This window comes from Hydra vulgaris, chromosome 03 (assembly GCF_038396675.1).
Source record: "Hydra vulgaris chromosome 03, alternate assembly HydraT2T_AEP".
Taxonomy (NCBI): domain Eukaryota; kingdom Metazoa; phylum Cnidaria; class Hydrozoa; order Anthoathecata; family Hydridae; genus Hydra; species Hydra vulgaris.
In genome coordinates, this window is record NC_088922.1 from 1,941,993 (window position 1) to 1,957,419 (window position 15,427).

Below are 15,427 nucleotides of genomic sequence, written 5' to 3' on the forward strand. Positions count from 1 at the left end.
GGCCATCAGACTGTTTGTTTCCGATATTTTTTTTAAGAAATTTTCTTCCTGAAAGTTGATACTTTCCTTTAAATCGTTGATGTCTTTTTCAATTATTATAACCTTCGATTTGCTTTTATCGAACTCGTTTTTAAGTTTGTCAACCCGATCTGTTATTATTTTTAGATTTACACTTATAATATCGCTAAATATCTTTTGCTGTTTTTTTAAAAGGTTGATAGTTTCACTAAGAACACCTATTTTTTGTTCTTCCAGTTTGGTGATTATTAGTTTTTCAATATTTATCATTGTAACTTCCATATTGTAAATTTTTTTATAAACTATTCTTTGCAGCATTTGCAGCAGTTTTTTGATTGGTTGCAAATATACAACAAAGTATTTGCTTTAAATCGTGATACAGTACAACCTCTCTAATTCGAATTTAACGGGGGAAAAAAAAAAGTTCGAATTAGAGAGATTTTCGAATTATAGAAAGTTGACTTTTATTTCAAATATTCTGGTCAAAGTAACGAATAGAAATAAGACAAACAAACAAATAGTGATTCTTAGTCCTAAATGCAATATATATTATGTAATTTAAACTTTTGCATTTTCAAAAAAAAGTCAGTAATTGTAGATTGTCTTTTTGAGACTTTTAATTCCATTTGAATGACACAACTTATGTCTTTAAGAGCCTTCGTCAAATCATCTCCAAAGTTAGAATAAAGACTGTAGTTCTCGAGTACAGTGACAGCATGCATCGTTTCGTTCAGAATTGGTTTTGTAGCATTGTCGGAAACACTAATGCACTCATCATCGGATTCCTCCCCAGTTTCATTAGCATCATGCTCAGAAACTTCTGCAATGTTGTCCTCCTCTGATGATTTGTTGGCAATGCAAACATCGAAATTTATGTCTACTAACTCGTCCGCCGTGAGGTTAAAATCTGCATCGAATTTTGTTTTTGACAATTCGAGATCATCTCTTAAGTTTTCCATTACAGTCTCGTGTACATCTAAGCCGCAGAAAGAGTCGTTATCATCATTTACATGCTTTTCCACTACTTCTAATGATATTCCTGATTTTTTGAAACAATTTATGAAGGTTTGATCTGGAATGGAATTCCATGCTTTTGCTAGCATAAACATAGCAGTTAAGATAGAAAACTTAAGCATCTTGTTTTCTTTTTCTAAGGCAGCAAATTGCTTTTTCACTGCAAGTGAGCGATATTTGGCTTTAAGAGATCAGATAACTCCTTGATCCATAGGTTGGGTGATCAAAGTTGTATTCGGTGGAAGAAAGATAAGCTCCACTCAATCAAGTTTCTGCACGTTAGGATGGGCAGAACAATTATCTACAATTAAAACAATTTTCCTTTTCTGAAAATTAAACTTTAGGCCAGTTTCTTTAACCCATTCCTCAAATAATTCTGCTTACATCCAACTTTTTGGTTGGGCCCGATTGCGACAAGGAATATTTTCCACACCTTTTACTATATTGTTTACAACCTTCAAACACTATGTGACAGCTGTTCCCAAGCATTCATACAAATAATATGTTAAGGTTTGGAGATCTAGCTGGCCACTTCAATGTTTCATTTTTACTGTTGTTGAAATAATCCTTATCTTAGCTGTATGAACGCTAGCATTTCTTGCTTAAAAAAATAAAATTTTCACCACCAATGATAGAGGCTTCACATCGTAAAAATTCTTGAGCAATTAAAATATAATCCTTAGCCTTCATTTTTCCGTCAATAAAATAAATTTCTTAGTTATCATGATACCCAATCGCACACTAAATCATTACACCAAAACCCATTTGACGTCGTTGCTGTGTAACTGGTTCTTTACGCAAATCGTGAAAATAATATTTCCATATATCCGGCTCATCAAGACAAAATTGTTTTTCGTCAGAAAATACTACTCGTTCCCACTTTTCTTTCCATGTTACGTGGTCCTTTGCAAAAATTATTCGATTGTTTATGTGTTTTGTTGTCAAAAGTTGTTTACGTTGAAGTTTTCTTTTTACGCGAAGGTTAAAAGATATAAATAACTAGCTGAATTGTACGTAAATTAGCAATTACACCTGCTTCTGTAGCAATTTGACGTGCAGTTAATGAAGAATTTGAAACTTGTCTCAACAACCTTTGCCTATCACGGTCGCTTAATGTTGATGGACGTCCGGAACTTTTTTTTATTCATACGTATAAGGACAATTTTTAATCACAGTTCGACTGCGTCCAATGACTCAAGCCATGTACAGTAGTAAAACAATTGAACATATTTTCAAGTAGTTATTATTATGTTGTTAACAAAATTTAAAACTTTTGAATCAAACTAAAAATCACCAATAAAGTTTTATAACACATTTTCCTTAACAAACTACATTTTTCTTTGGACAAAACAAGGTGGATATTCAAAGAATCGACCGAAAATTCAAAAAGTTTCATAAATTAACTTATTATTTTTCAAAAAACTTCAAAAATTAACTTAATATTTGGTAGGACCTCCTTTACTTTTAATTACTGCTTTCATTCTTCGAGGCATAGACTCAATTAATGAGTCAACAATTCTCATGTCAATCTCTCGCTAGGCCTTCTCGATTTGTTCAAATAATTCCTCACTGGTCTTCACATTTGCACGCTCAATCTTATTGTCAATTATTTCCCAGAAATTTTCTATGGGATCTAAGTTAGGGCTTTGTGCAGGCCACTCCATTACGGTGATAATCTTGTCCTTGGACAATTGTTTTACAATTTTTGACGTATGTTTGGGATCGTTGTCCTGCTGAAAAATTCATTTTAGGGGCATTCCCATTCAGCATGTGGTAACATAACATCTTCCATTATATCTTTTATACAAAGTGGTCCATAATTCCATTATTTTGTGAATAGGACCAGTTCCTAGTGCCGAGAAACATCCGCAAATAATAGCAGACGTTCCATAATTAACACTCTTCTTGGTATATTTAGTACTGTATCTGGTGTTCTTTGGTCTCCACACTCGCTTCTTGCCGTCGCTTCCAAAAAGGTTATATTTTGATTCATCACTAAAAAGTATGTTTTTCCACTGCGTGACGTTAGAATTATCTTGTTCTATCTCCACTTTTTGAAAAATTGAGTTTTTATAGTTTTTGAAAAGTTTTGCACTATGTTTTTCTATTTTATTTATATTAAAAACATATAAAACTTTTAATACGGTGTTGCATGCGATATTGCATTGTTCTATCTCTTAAATAAGCAAATTTGAAAATGTTATCTTATTTTAAGTCCGATCAACCAATCATATATTTACAATTACATATTTGTACGGAATAATTTTGTTGTTGTTGTAATTTTAAAAATGGCAACTAAAAATATTGACCAAAAAACGGAACATGCTCTAAATCAAAACGAAGGTATTTTTTCACTTAATTAGCGTTATAATTTTGCCAATTTTTTATTTTGATTATCCAGAATGCATAAAAAACAAAATAATTTATTATTTATGCATCCTAGATAATCAAGTAAAAAAGGTAATAGAGTTTTTTATTCTTTAGAGTCGCTTGGTATTACACCTTCTCGTAGGTCACCCCATGGTGGAATATCTAGAAAACGTATAGCTGATACGAGTAATTGGAAACAAAATATAAGAAAAATGCAACGTCAGTCGGGTAAAGCTTATAAAAATTCAAAAGGTAAACAAGTGCCTGAAAGATCTATCGCAATGCTAAAATGTTGCAGAAATTGTAAGTTCAAATGCTCTACTAATATAAATAAGATCGAGCGTCAAGTTATATTTGATAACTTTGGGACCTTAGATGATGACGGTAAAAAACATTTTTATTCAAAAACTACTGATAAACTAGAGAAAAAACGCTGTCAGACAGCTGCTGGTGAAAATTTGAGAAGAAAAATGTCTTATTGTTATAGCTTCTTTATTTCTAATACACAATATAGAGTTTGTAAATCCTACTATCTTTCAACATTGAATATTAGTAGCCAAACAATATTTTACTTTCACAAATTTAATAAATGCTTAACTACTGGAACGCCAATACAATCAAAATTTGGAAGACATGTAAAATAAAGCTTACCGGAAGATTCTAAAAAAGTTGTACTAGACCAGAGTATATGGAAGGATCACTCAATATAGGTAAACTGTATGATCTTTTAAAATATATTGTGATGAAAATGACTATATACCAGTAAAAGAACATATGTATCGTTATATCTTCAATCACGAGTTCAACATAGAATTTCAAAAACCAAAGAAAGATTTATGTGACACATGCTATGAATATTGCAACATTGTTAATGCAAGCAATGAGCAGACAGATAGTTATAATAAGCACGTAACATCAAGGAATGATACCAAAACTGAACGTGAAAAAGATCGTCAAAATGCTGATCCTAAAACTGCAGTTGTTTGTATTGATCTTGAAAATGTTTTAAGTTTGCCTCGGGCTAATGTTGGAAACTTTTATTACAAACGGAAACTTTCAAATTATAACTAAACTGGTCATTGTTCGCTTAACAAGAAAGGTTATTGCGTCCTTTGGCATGAAGCTATGGCTGGTTGTGGAGGAAATGATCTTGCCAGTGCTGTAACATGTCTGCTTCTGAAAATCATGGATGACCTTGACATAAATAAGTTCATACTTTGGTTCGATTCATGTGTACCACAAAACCGCAATAGTTTCATGTCAGCAGCTTTATGTGAATTTATTATACGATACCCACAAATTAAAGTCATTGAGCAAAAGTTCTGCGAGCCAGATCACTCCAGCATTCAAGAATGTGATAACATTCATAGTCAAATTGAAAAATCTCTCTCTGTTGCAGAAATATTTAGTCCGCTTGGACTAGAAAGAGCTATTAAAAATATAAACTGTAAAAAACCATGTTTACCAAATGCAATTAATAGATGTGAAGAATTTTTCAGTTATTGCTGGTTTTTCAAGTTATAAGTTAGTGCCTTATTCAAGAGTTAAAAATCTTGTTTATCGAAACGGACTGCCATACCATGTTTTTTTTAAAACCTCATTTTCAGACAATTATTCACAAGCTCGTATTAATAAGTTTGTCAAGCGAGCAGCATCAAGCATTATTACCAAACTATTAAAGACAAATATACCAATGGCAGCTTGCTTACGTGCTCCTTATCAGTCTTTATCTGCTGAAAAAGCCAATGATATTATTTCCATGTATTCATACATGCCTGCTGTTGATATCGCATTTTACAAAGCATGAATAAAGTGATTTTATATATGACTTTCTCTGTTATTTATTTAGTATTGATATATAAAACATATAATTATTATTATTATTTAGAAATCTTGATAAAATTCCTTATTTAGCTTATTATTTATAATAGTTCTTTGATAAATATTTTTCATCCCTTTCCTATACGCTATATTACCCTTTTTTTATTATGTAGCGAAGTGTTCTGTTTTAAATTAGATGTCTTAGTCTTGTTCAGAGCCGGCGCGAACAGGTATCAAACAAACTTGTAAGAACAGTGCAATAGCTAGTGGGTCGGAGCCCCTCCCAAATTAAATTTTTAAAAATTCCATTTTTAGGTATTACAAAAAAAAAAACTCCTTTTACTTTAAAAAGAGTTCCCATAGATTTGCCGGGTCCCAACCAACCCTAATTTAGGGGCGTGGGGATGCAACAGCACTGCGTAAGAAGAATGACTACCTAGAACAAAATTTCATCAATTTTCAACATGTCTTTGTTAAAAAATGTAGTTAATATATTTAATATATAAGATGTAACAAAATAACATTTTTGTATTTTACAAAATACCAGTTATTTTGTTCTATCTCCAAAAGTGGGTGGGAAAATATGGGCGTTAGCGAAATTTTTATGTTTTTTTTATTTAAAAATAAACAACGGAACAATCATAAATCTAAAGAAAATCTTTAATTCCCAAAGAATTTTTTCAACTTAGCAGCAAACAAACTCAAACTTTGACATCGATTTTCTCAGTTTGCAAAAACATGGACTTAGAACAAGATAATTCTAACGTCGCGACTGGTCTACAGTCCAATTTTGGTGTGCTTTGGCAAACGCAAGTCTTAGCTTTCTATTTTTAAAAGAAGTTGGTGGTTTCGTGGCAGGCATTTGACAAAACAATTTTAATTCGTAAGCACTTCGTCGCACAGAGGCTCAAAATCCTTAAAAAGTGGCAAAAAAGGAAAAAGTCTTTAGTTTCTAAATAAAAATAACCTTTAATGATGGTAAGGCCAGATGCATAACAATTTAAAACTTTTTTTGAAGTCATTGCAAGGTTATGTATTAATTTGAAGCACTTTATTGATGCTTTTTTTTATGACGGAAAAAAAATGGAAATGTTCGATAAAATATTCAGTTTTAGATATTTATTTTATGGAGACTTAGTAGTTAAAGTGTTAGTATTTTTTATTAATTTATTAAAATTGTGTCAATTCACAATGTAAGTGAATGATTTTTTTCTAAAGATTATTAGGTTTAAGCTATTACTCAGCATGAAGAAAAATATTGGTAAAAAATTTTTTTTTATTAGTAACATATATTTGTGGAACAAGAACAAAAATGTTCCGCATAACTCCACGCTGATTTTAGTGTTTTTGAGTACTGTCAGCAATACACCATTTAATAGAATAAAATTTACCTGCTCCAATTTGCTCCAATCTAAAATAGAGCTTTTATCATTTACTCGCTAAATATTCAGCGAGTATACGATAAAAGGTTGTACAAATAGTTTCAATTGTATTCTACAAAATAGAGTGCTCAATGTTCTTAAAAAAACAGAGCTATTATAAATTAGCAGAAAATCACTAATCAATTTTTTTTAATCCTGATGATTCTTTAGAGATGAAAACACAGTGTAAAATATAAAAAAATTTGATAAGTAATTTATTTATAGCTCATATATATATATATATATATATATATATATATATATATATATATATATATATATATATATATATATATATATATATATATATATATATATATATATTTATATGGATTTTCAAAATACTTGTAGCTATTAAGCTATAAAGTAAATGACAATAAGATTGTTAAACTATTGATAACTTTTGTGTGTTTTGTTATAGATAATATATAAAACATGAAAAGAATTGATCTTCTTCAAAAAATTAAAGAGCTAGGTTTCAATAAAGTTATTCTGCTTGAATCTTTGTTTCAAGAAGTTTTAAATGTTTATAACCTTCATGAAGATGACTTCGATAAATCAGAGCTTACCAACTTAAAGAATAAGTTGTCTGTTTTTAAAGTAAAAGTGGGAGCTAAGTTAGATAAGCATAATAGAAACTATGACAGATTGATTTTAAAAGAAGATGTTTGGCTGCAGGTAAAGAAACAGAGTTATTTGTTAATAATTTTCTTTATGTAATCATTCTTTCTAATTAAGTTTCTATTTACAGGAGGAGTTTTTCCCCAATCTTGTTAAAAGAATTAAATTTAAAGAAGATCCAGGTAGAAAAAATATCTTGGTGAAAGAAGCAAAAGAGCTAAAATTGCCCATTTAGCTGAAAACAATCACGAAGCACTGGCCTTATCTTCTTTAAAAAGTGCAGCAACTGAATCCAACATTGATAAAAACAATTTTATCTTTATAGTAAAGAAGGCTTTGGACCCAGATAAAACAAATAAAATTAGGAAAAACATGTCTATGCATCAACCTGTTAAATGAAAGTTGAAGATGCTCTCAGCCTAAAAGTTCAATGTGATCTGTCCGATGAACAATACCAGATAATCAGAAATAGCTTCTTATTACAAAATGCAAACATCTATCCGTCTCTTCATAAAATTTTGATTGAAAAAAAGAAATGCTATCCTGATAATATGATATTTTCCGAAACATCTGCAGTTTGCTCCCTTCAATCTCTTTTTAATCACACACTGTGTAGAATCTTGAGTCTAAGTAGTTGCAACAAAATATTTTCTGAATTATCGGTTAAAGATATCAATCAACATGGAATGATGCATTTCAAAGATGGTTTTGATGGAGCGTCTAGCCAGAGTCTGTATAAACAAATATATTTAGATTAACTCTAGATGAAGTTATTAAAAATGAAGAGAGTATTTTCCAAACATCTATTGTGCCTCTTAAATTGACTGTTAATGATACAGTGATATGGTACAACAAAAACCATCTAATACACATTTCTACAGACCAGTATGTTTGCAGTACAAAAAGGAAACAGATATGCTAATTAAAGAAGAAGAGGAACGATTACGAATTGAGATTCAGAAACTTGAACCATTTGTAGTAAGTTTTGAGTCAGAACCGGCTGATTCATTTATGATGACAGCAATTATAAAGTATGATTTGGATTTGACAATGTTTGATGGAAAAGTTGTTAATGCACTGACAATTACTACCTCTTCTCAAAGCTGTAATGTATGTTCAGCAAAGCCAACAGAGATGAATGACATGAAGTTGGTTAGATCTAAACCTATCAATAAAGAGGCTTTATCTTTTGGCCTTTCACCTCTTCACCTTTGGATAAGATGCTTTGAGTACATTCTTCTTCTTGGATATGTCATTTTATGCTAAAACCTCTGAGCAGAAAGAATCAGTTAAAGAAAGAAAAGCATTTATCCAAAAGAAGTTTAGGGAAGAACTAAGTCTTATTGTTGATATGCCAAAACAAAGTTTTGGAAGTACTAATGATGGTAATACTGCCAGAAAAGCCTTTGAGGAATCGAATACTTTCTCTGAGATAACTGGTGTAGATGTTGACATCATTACTAGACTTAAAACAATTTTAAAAGCAGTTTGTTCAGGATATGATTTAGATCCAAGCTCTTTTCAAAATTATTGTAATGATACAACAGATAAAATTCTTTCTGAATATAATTGATATGTTATTCCTCCAAGCGTTCACAAACATTTAGAACATGGTATACAGATTGCCGATGCATTAGAACTTTCCATTGGAGTTTATTCAGAAAAATCACTTGAGGCTCTTAACAAAGAGATTAGAAATGCAAGATTAAAACATTCATGCAAAATTTCAAGAATAAATTTTATGAAAAACCAGTTTAACTATCTTATGATAAGGAGTGATCCAGTTATATCGAGCATGCAATTCACTAACCATAGATGTGAAAATGGAAAATTGCTTCCAGTAGAAGTATTTTCTCTTCTTAAAAAGTCGTGATTCTTTTGTGAAATTTTTTATTTATAGTTAAATTTGCCATCAAAAATTAAATTTTTCTATGAATTAAAATTTACAATAGTTATAATACTAATGCTCAGAGCATTCTATTATATACTCTTTGTTAATGACTAAATTATGATTATTATTTTTTTTCTTTGAAAATTCTTTCAATTGTTGTTTTTAGCAAACGGGATAATAATTATGACTTAAATTTGGATGGTAGTGTACTGTGTGATCATGCCTGATTGCAAGTTGGAGTGAGTTAAAAAGAGATTTAAAAGTAAATTATGTATTATGCGAACTATTACTTGATTCGAGAAGTAAAATTAAAAAAAAAATCTGCTTGCGCGTGTAAAATTTCATGCGCGCGTGTTTTTTTAGATACGCGCAAGTTTTGCTGGTTGTTGCGCGTAAAAATAACTTAAAATCACATAATTGATTTTTAGACAAAAAAAGTAATAATAACTATTCATTTAATACATATTAAAATGCGATGGTTATATAATTTTTGCCGTTTTTTCTTCACTTTGAGTCACTGTGCGTCGCACAGTGCGATTGGAGATTTGTAGTTCAAGTTTTTCGGTTAATTTTGTGGATGACAAAAATGGATCTTTTTCAAACTCTTTAACAATTCTTCGATCTAGTTTTTGTGATGTTTTTCTCGGACGTCTGCCGCGATGGTTTGTTCACGAGATCCAAATGATTTGACAGTTTTGCCTACAGCCGATTTAGCTATATTATATTTTCTAAAAATTTTAGCTTGACGTTTTCCGCTTTTAAAATCTTTAATAATATTTTCACGTAAAAACACTTCCTAATTTGTCGTAAGCCATTTTAAGTTGCAATTTTTTACGCATATATCACGAGTTAAATCTATATTTAGTTTAATTGAAAAAATAATTGGTTAGACTTCCCAAAATCTATTTTATTATTTTAGAGTAATGTTATGATAAAAGTGAAAACAAAAGAATACGGTAGACTGAATAAAAACAATGAAATCTTATAAAAAAGCATCGTTTTGATTTGTCGACCTTGTTTTGTCCAAAGACAAATGTAGTTTGTTGAGAAAAATGTGTTACAAATTTTTTTTGTGATTCTTAGTATGATTCAAACGTTTTAAATTTTGTTCAGAACATAATAAACTATTTAAAAATTAATATGTACAATTGTTTTGCCATTTTTTTTTTTTTTTATGTATAGTTTTCGATCAACTTTCGTTCTAAATTTGAGTTTTTCCACCATGTTTTGTCCGATACTGTAACTAACGGAGCGATCCATTTTCGATAAGTTAGAGAGCACTTTTTTCTCATCTGGACTCAACGGTGCAACACAATTCATTATTAATTAATTTGTTATTTTATACTCCCTCCGTCCGGAAATATGGTATACATTTCAACAAAAATCGTAGATTATCGTGATTATAAAAGTAAATTGGCAACTGTCATTACATTGTTATAGTAAATACTCATGACAATATAACCTGAAATATTTGACGTAAGCAATATCATTCTTAATTAAAAACTTAACGCTCAAACATCTGTGTTTCTTGAGACAAATAAAATTAATTCCGCTCCAAGACGAGTATGGAAAATTCTGAAGGAAATTTGTTAAACTTAGAAAGAAGGGATTCTAAATATAAACAATTAACCAAAGAACAACGTCAAGATATATTAGGAAAATTATTACAGCAGATGAATGAAAATAAGCTAAAACACGGTGCAATCAATGCTACTGCGTAGCAACTTCATTGCCAAATCAAATTTCGAGTGAAAAAAATGATTCTTATTTAATTAAAATGTTTTAAATAAAGTTAATATAATATACTTGTCATGTACATTTTTTGATTTATTTTGTTTTTTCGCAAATGTATACCATATTTCCGGACAACAAAAATCGCTAAAATGTATACCATATTTCCGAACGGAGGGAGTACTTAATAAAAAAAACCTGAATTAAATTCTTGACGGTTCACACCAGTTTACAGTTAAGTCATCGTCTATGGTATTTACATCAAATAAGTATTTGTGATTGCCCCCAACTGCGATTTGTAAATAAAACGTTTTTTGTAAAATTGTCTTATAATTTTGTCGCTCTGAAAAAACGTCTAATTTTTTTATAAAAAGCGAGTTACGTTTAAAATTAAATTTGTTGAAATGTTGTTTAGTGTTGTAAACCCTTTGCTTTTATTTACAATAAAAAACATTTTTTAAATATAAATGTCAAGTAGAGTTTTATAAATACTTTTGGGGTGTCTAATCATTGTGTCGCGCAGTGTATATATATGTATATATATATATATATATATATATATATATATATATATATATATATATATATATATATATATATATATATATATATATATATATATATATATATATATATATATATATATATATATATATATATACTCACATTAAAATGTTTTGTTCAGAAACGTCAGGAAAAACTCTAAAAACATAAAAGTTAAAGGTAATTTACGTCGTATTAGCTTTTACGTCGCTAATTTTTTTATAAAATGAGCTTTTTAAAACCACATTATTTCGAAATGGGGCAAGTTGGGGCAGCTAACTTTTTTATTTTCTTATAGAATGATACAAACTCTCTGTAAAAAAGGAATCAGCTTGGCGAAGGAAGTCTAAGGTAAAAAGTCTAGTACTATAAAAATCAGTTTAAACTCGTTACAATTGCATTTTTTAAATGCATTTCTTACAACGTGTATAAATACATATTTCAAATATTTTTATAATTTTAGATAAAGTTATCTATTATCCTTGTATATATAGAAAATTATATTAAAAGATTTTCTATTTAGGGAGAAAATCAAGATTTAAAAATGATAAAATTGTAATGATAAAAAAAGCTGTTTTTTTTTTTGTTTTTTTTTTTATGTATTCTTTGTTCCATAGTATACATTTTCGTGATTATATAATAAAGATTCGTTAAGATTGAATATACATATAAATATAAATAAAAATAAAAAAATCACAAACATAAATAATAAACAAACTTCTGTAATACGAACTGTAAGAAGAACGCGGGAAACTTGCAGAAGACCAAAAGGTCTTATCATCAAGAACCGCTTTACATTGTCATACATATATATATATATATATATATATATATATATATATATATATATATATATATATATATATATATATATATATATATACGTTTAGAAAAATTAAAATATTTACAAAATTTTTACGTTAAATTGTTACATTATAATTGTATTAAAGTGTAAGATAACAATTATACAAACATGTATCGTTACTTTTTCTTAATATTACCACGTTTATTGCTAACGCAATGTTTGAAATATATATTAAAGTATATTAAAAAATAAGAGTTTATATAAGAAGCTAGCAATGAACAAATTTAGAAAAAATCAGTAAGTAAATTTTTATACTTTAAAATACTCTTTTTAATAGTTTTTTTAAAGCCATTTAAGTTTTCAAGATTAATAATATTTTGATTAAGTAATAAAAACTTATTCCAGATATGAGGTGCACAATAAGTAATTTTAAATTGCACAAGCTTAGTTTTGCATGAAGGCTAAAAAAGGGTACTATTTGTGCGCAACAGGTATTTATACTCGGGCTTTTGTTTATAAAGACTATAGAAAATTGAAGGAGTTTTTAGCATTTTACTATTATACATAAGACTTAGAACATTATATATATTTAGTTCAAACAATGTTAGTAAAGACATCTGTTCAAAAAGAGGCTTTGGGTGTTCGTTTTTATTTTTAAAATTAATTACTCGTATAGCATGCTTCTGTTTACGATAGAGAGGTTCTAGTTTGCTTTTATAGGTACTACCCCATGCTGTATTACCGTAATTTAAATAGCTTTGAACAAAGCTATAGTAGATTTGTTTGAGTAGCGGCTTTTTCAATAAATGGCGTGATCGGTATATTATTCCGATACTTTTAGATATTTTACTACTTAAATAGGCGATATGTTTATTCCAATTTAGATTTTCGTCAATAAAAACACCTAAAAATTTAGTAACATTATCCCTACTTATTTCTCTATTTTCAATAAACAATTTTGGACGAGAAGATTCAACTTCTTTTTTTTATAAGAAGGATGAAATAAAGAAAACTTCGTTTTACTTAAGTTAATAGAAAGTTTATTTGCCCTAAACCATCCAAAAAATTTTTCTAATTCTTGATTCATTTCTACGCACAGTTCGTTTATAATTTTTCCGGAGATAAAAAAGTTGCTAACATCAGTTAACATTATAGTTGAAATTCTTTTTGATGCCCGATAGAGATCGTTAACGTATATTAAAAAAAGCAAAGGCCCAAGTATTGAACCCTGAGGAACACCACACTTTAATATGGAAGGATTAGAGAGTTTATTATCTCCATAGTATATAGATTGCACAGGTTTATCTAAGTAGCTTTCTATCCATTTGTTCGTTCTACCCCTTATGCCATACATGTTAAGCTTTGATAATAATATTTTGTGGTCGACTGTATCAAAAGCCTTAGAGAGATCTATGAATACACCTAATGTAACTTCTCCGTTTGTAAAATAGTTTTTTATTTCATCAACTAGGCGAAGGATTGCGTGTTCAGCTGATGTATTTTTTTGAAAGCCGAATTGCTTGGAGTAAATAAAATTATTTTCTTTAAAAAAATTATATACTCTATTGTGCATAATTCTCTCAAGTATCTTAGAGAATGTTGAAAGTATTGATATTGGTCTGTAATTGCCTATTTCACTTGTATCTCCTGATTTAAAAATAGGTTTTACTTTCGCAGTTTTCAGCTTTTCAGGAAAGATACCTTCCTCTAAGGAGTGTTTAAATATTTTAATTAAAGGAACTTTAAGCTCGTTTTGGCAATTAATTATAATGTTGCAATTGATGTCGTCGATTCCGGTTGCTTTGTTTCTTTTTAGGCTTTTAAAAGCATTGTTAAATTCTAACATGGTTAGTTTTTCGTTATTCAATTCATTTTTATTACGATCTAAATATTTATCAAAAGATTTATTTGCACTAGGAACTTGGGAAGCAAGTTTAGATCCTATATTAACAAAGAAGTTGTTAAACTCTTTTGCAATGACGTTTTCATCATGAATTGTTTAGTGGTTGATTTTTATAGTTTTAGGAAAGCACGGTTTGTTAATTTTTGGTTTACCAATAATTTCATTTAATAATTGCCATGTTTTCCTAGAATCTGTTTGACACTTATCAAGTAGTTTATTATAATAGTTAGGGGAGAGTGTGTACGAAAGAGCCAGTTTTAAAATGGCGTGAAAAAAACTCAATTGTAATAATTTTTTTTTTTTTTTTTTAATTCAATAATTACATTATTGGGATATATTTTAAAACTAAAAAAAATCGGATAACAATGCTAATAATCTATCATACATCTGTTTTAAAAAAAGAAAGAAAACAGCTCTTTCATAACATTGCGTCAATGAAAGAGCCACCTCTGTGCCATGAAAAAGCCGTAACTTTTTTCGAACGACTATCAGTCGTAACTTTTTTTTGAACACTATCAAGTCTTTTAAAAATATTAAACTGTTAAATAGACTTCTAAAAATCAGATTGTACTTAAAGTTTTATAACTCTATGATAATCAATGATAAAACAGTTATAATAGTTTCAGAAATTATTTAAAATCAAAAAATTAAATGAGAATAATGAAATAACATAATAATAAAAATACATAATAATATAATAAATACATAATAGAATATAATAAAATGAATCAAATAATACAAAAAAAATTATTTAAACTTAAAAAAAAAAATGACTTTATCAGAACTTTTACTTTTAAAAATTTCATTAAATATTATTTTTAATTCAAACGGAGCTATGTTTTTCCAACTTCAGGAAAAGTCATTAAAACAACTAATTTCAATAGAATAAGCTCAATGAAGCGTTACGAAAAATATATGAAGTCGTTAAAGCGCAAAACGATTATTTAGTATAAAAAAAAAGGTAAATAAAAAAGTCGGCTTATTCATAGCGTAAACACTCGGCTCTTTCAAAAAATTGTTTGGTTAATTACATAACCTTAAATTAAACAATTTTGACAAAAGCTTTAATCTAATATTTTTTGTGTAAATGAAGGGCAAATATATAAGAATGCTGCATGTTTCTTTTATCAAATAAAACATTACGCTTAAATCTTAAAAATAAATAAGTAAACCACCAAAAAATTACTTTTCATTTTCAAAATCTTAAGTGCTACCTTACGACGCTATTTATTTTAGTAGAACTGTACATTTTTTGTGGGTTACAGGTATCCAGTGTTGCCACACAAAGA

The 15,427-nt window shown here is 28.8% G+C and overlaps 1 protein-coding gene across 1 annotated transcript; it reads right to left on the minus strand.

Annotated features, from left to right (window-relative positions):
* Positions 1-551: 551 nt before the first annotated feature.
* LOC136078029 (uncharacterized) lies at positions 552-1,154 on the minus strand. Its single transcript, XM_065792683.1, has one exon. The coding sequence runs from the start codon at positions 1,152-1,154 to the stop codon at positions 552-554; it is 603 nt and encodes a 200-aa protein (XP_065648755.1).
* Positions 1,155-15,427: the final 14,273 nt, after the last annotated feature.

Bases quoted from the DNA above. Each gene is read 5' to 3' on its own strand.
- LOC136078029 (XM_065792683.1), bottom strand. From the start codon at position 1,154: ATGCTTAAGTTTTCTATCTTAACTGCTATGTTTATGCTAGCAAAAGCA.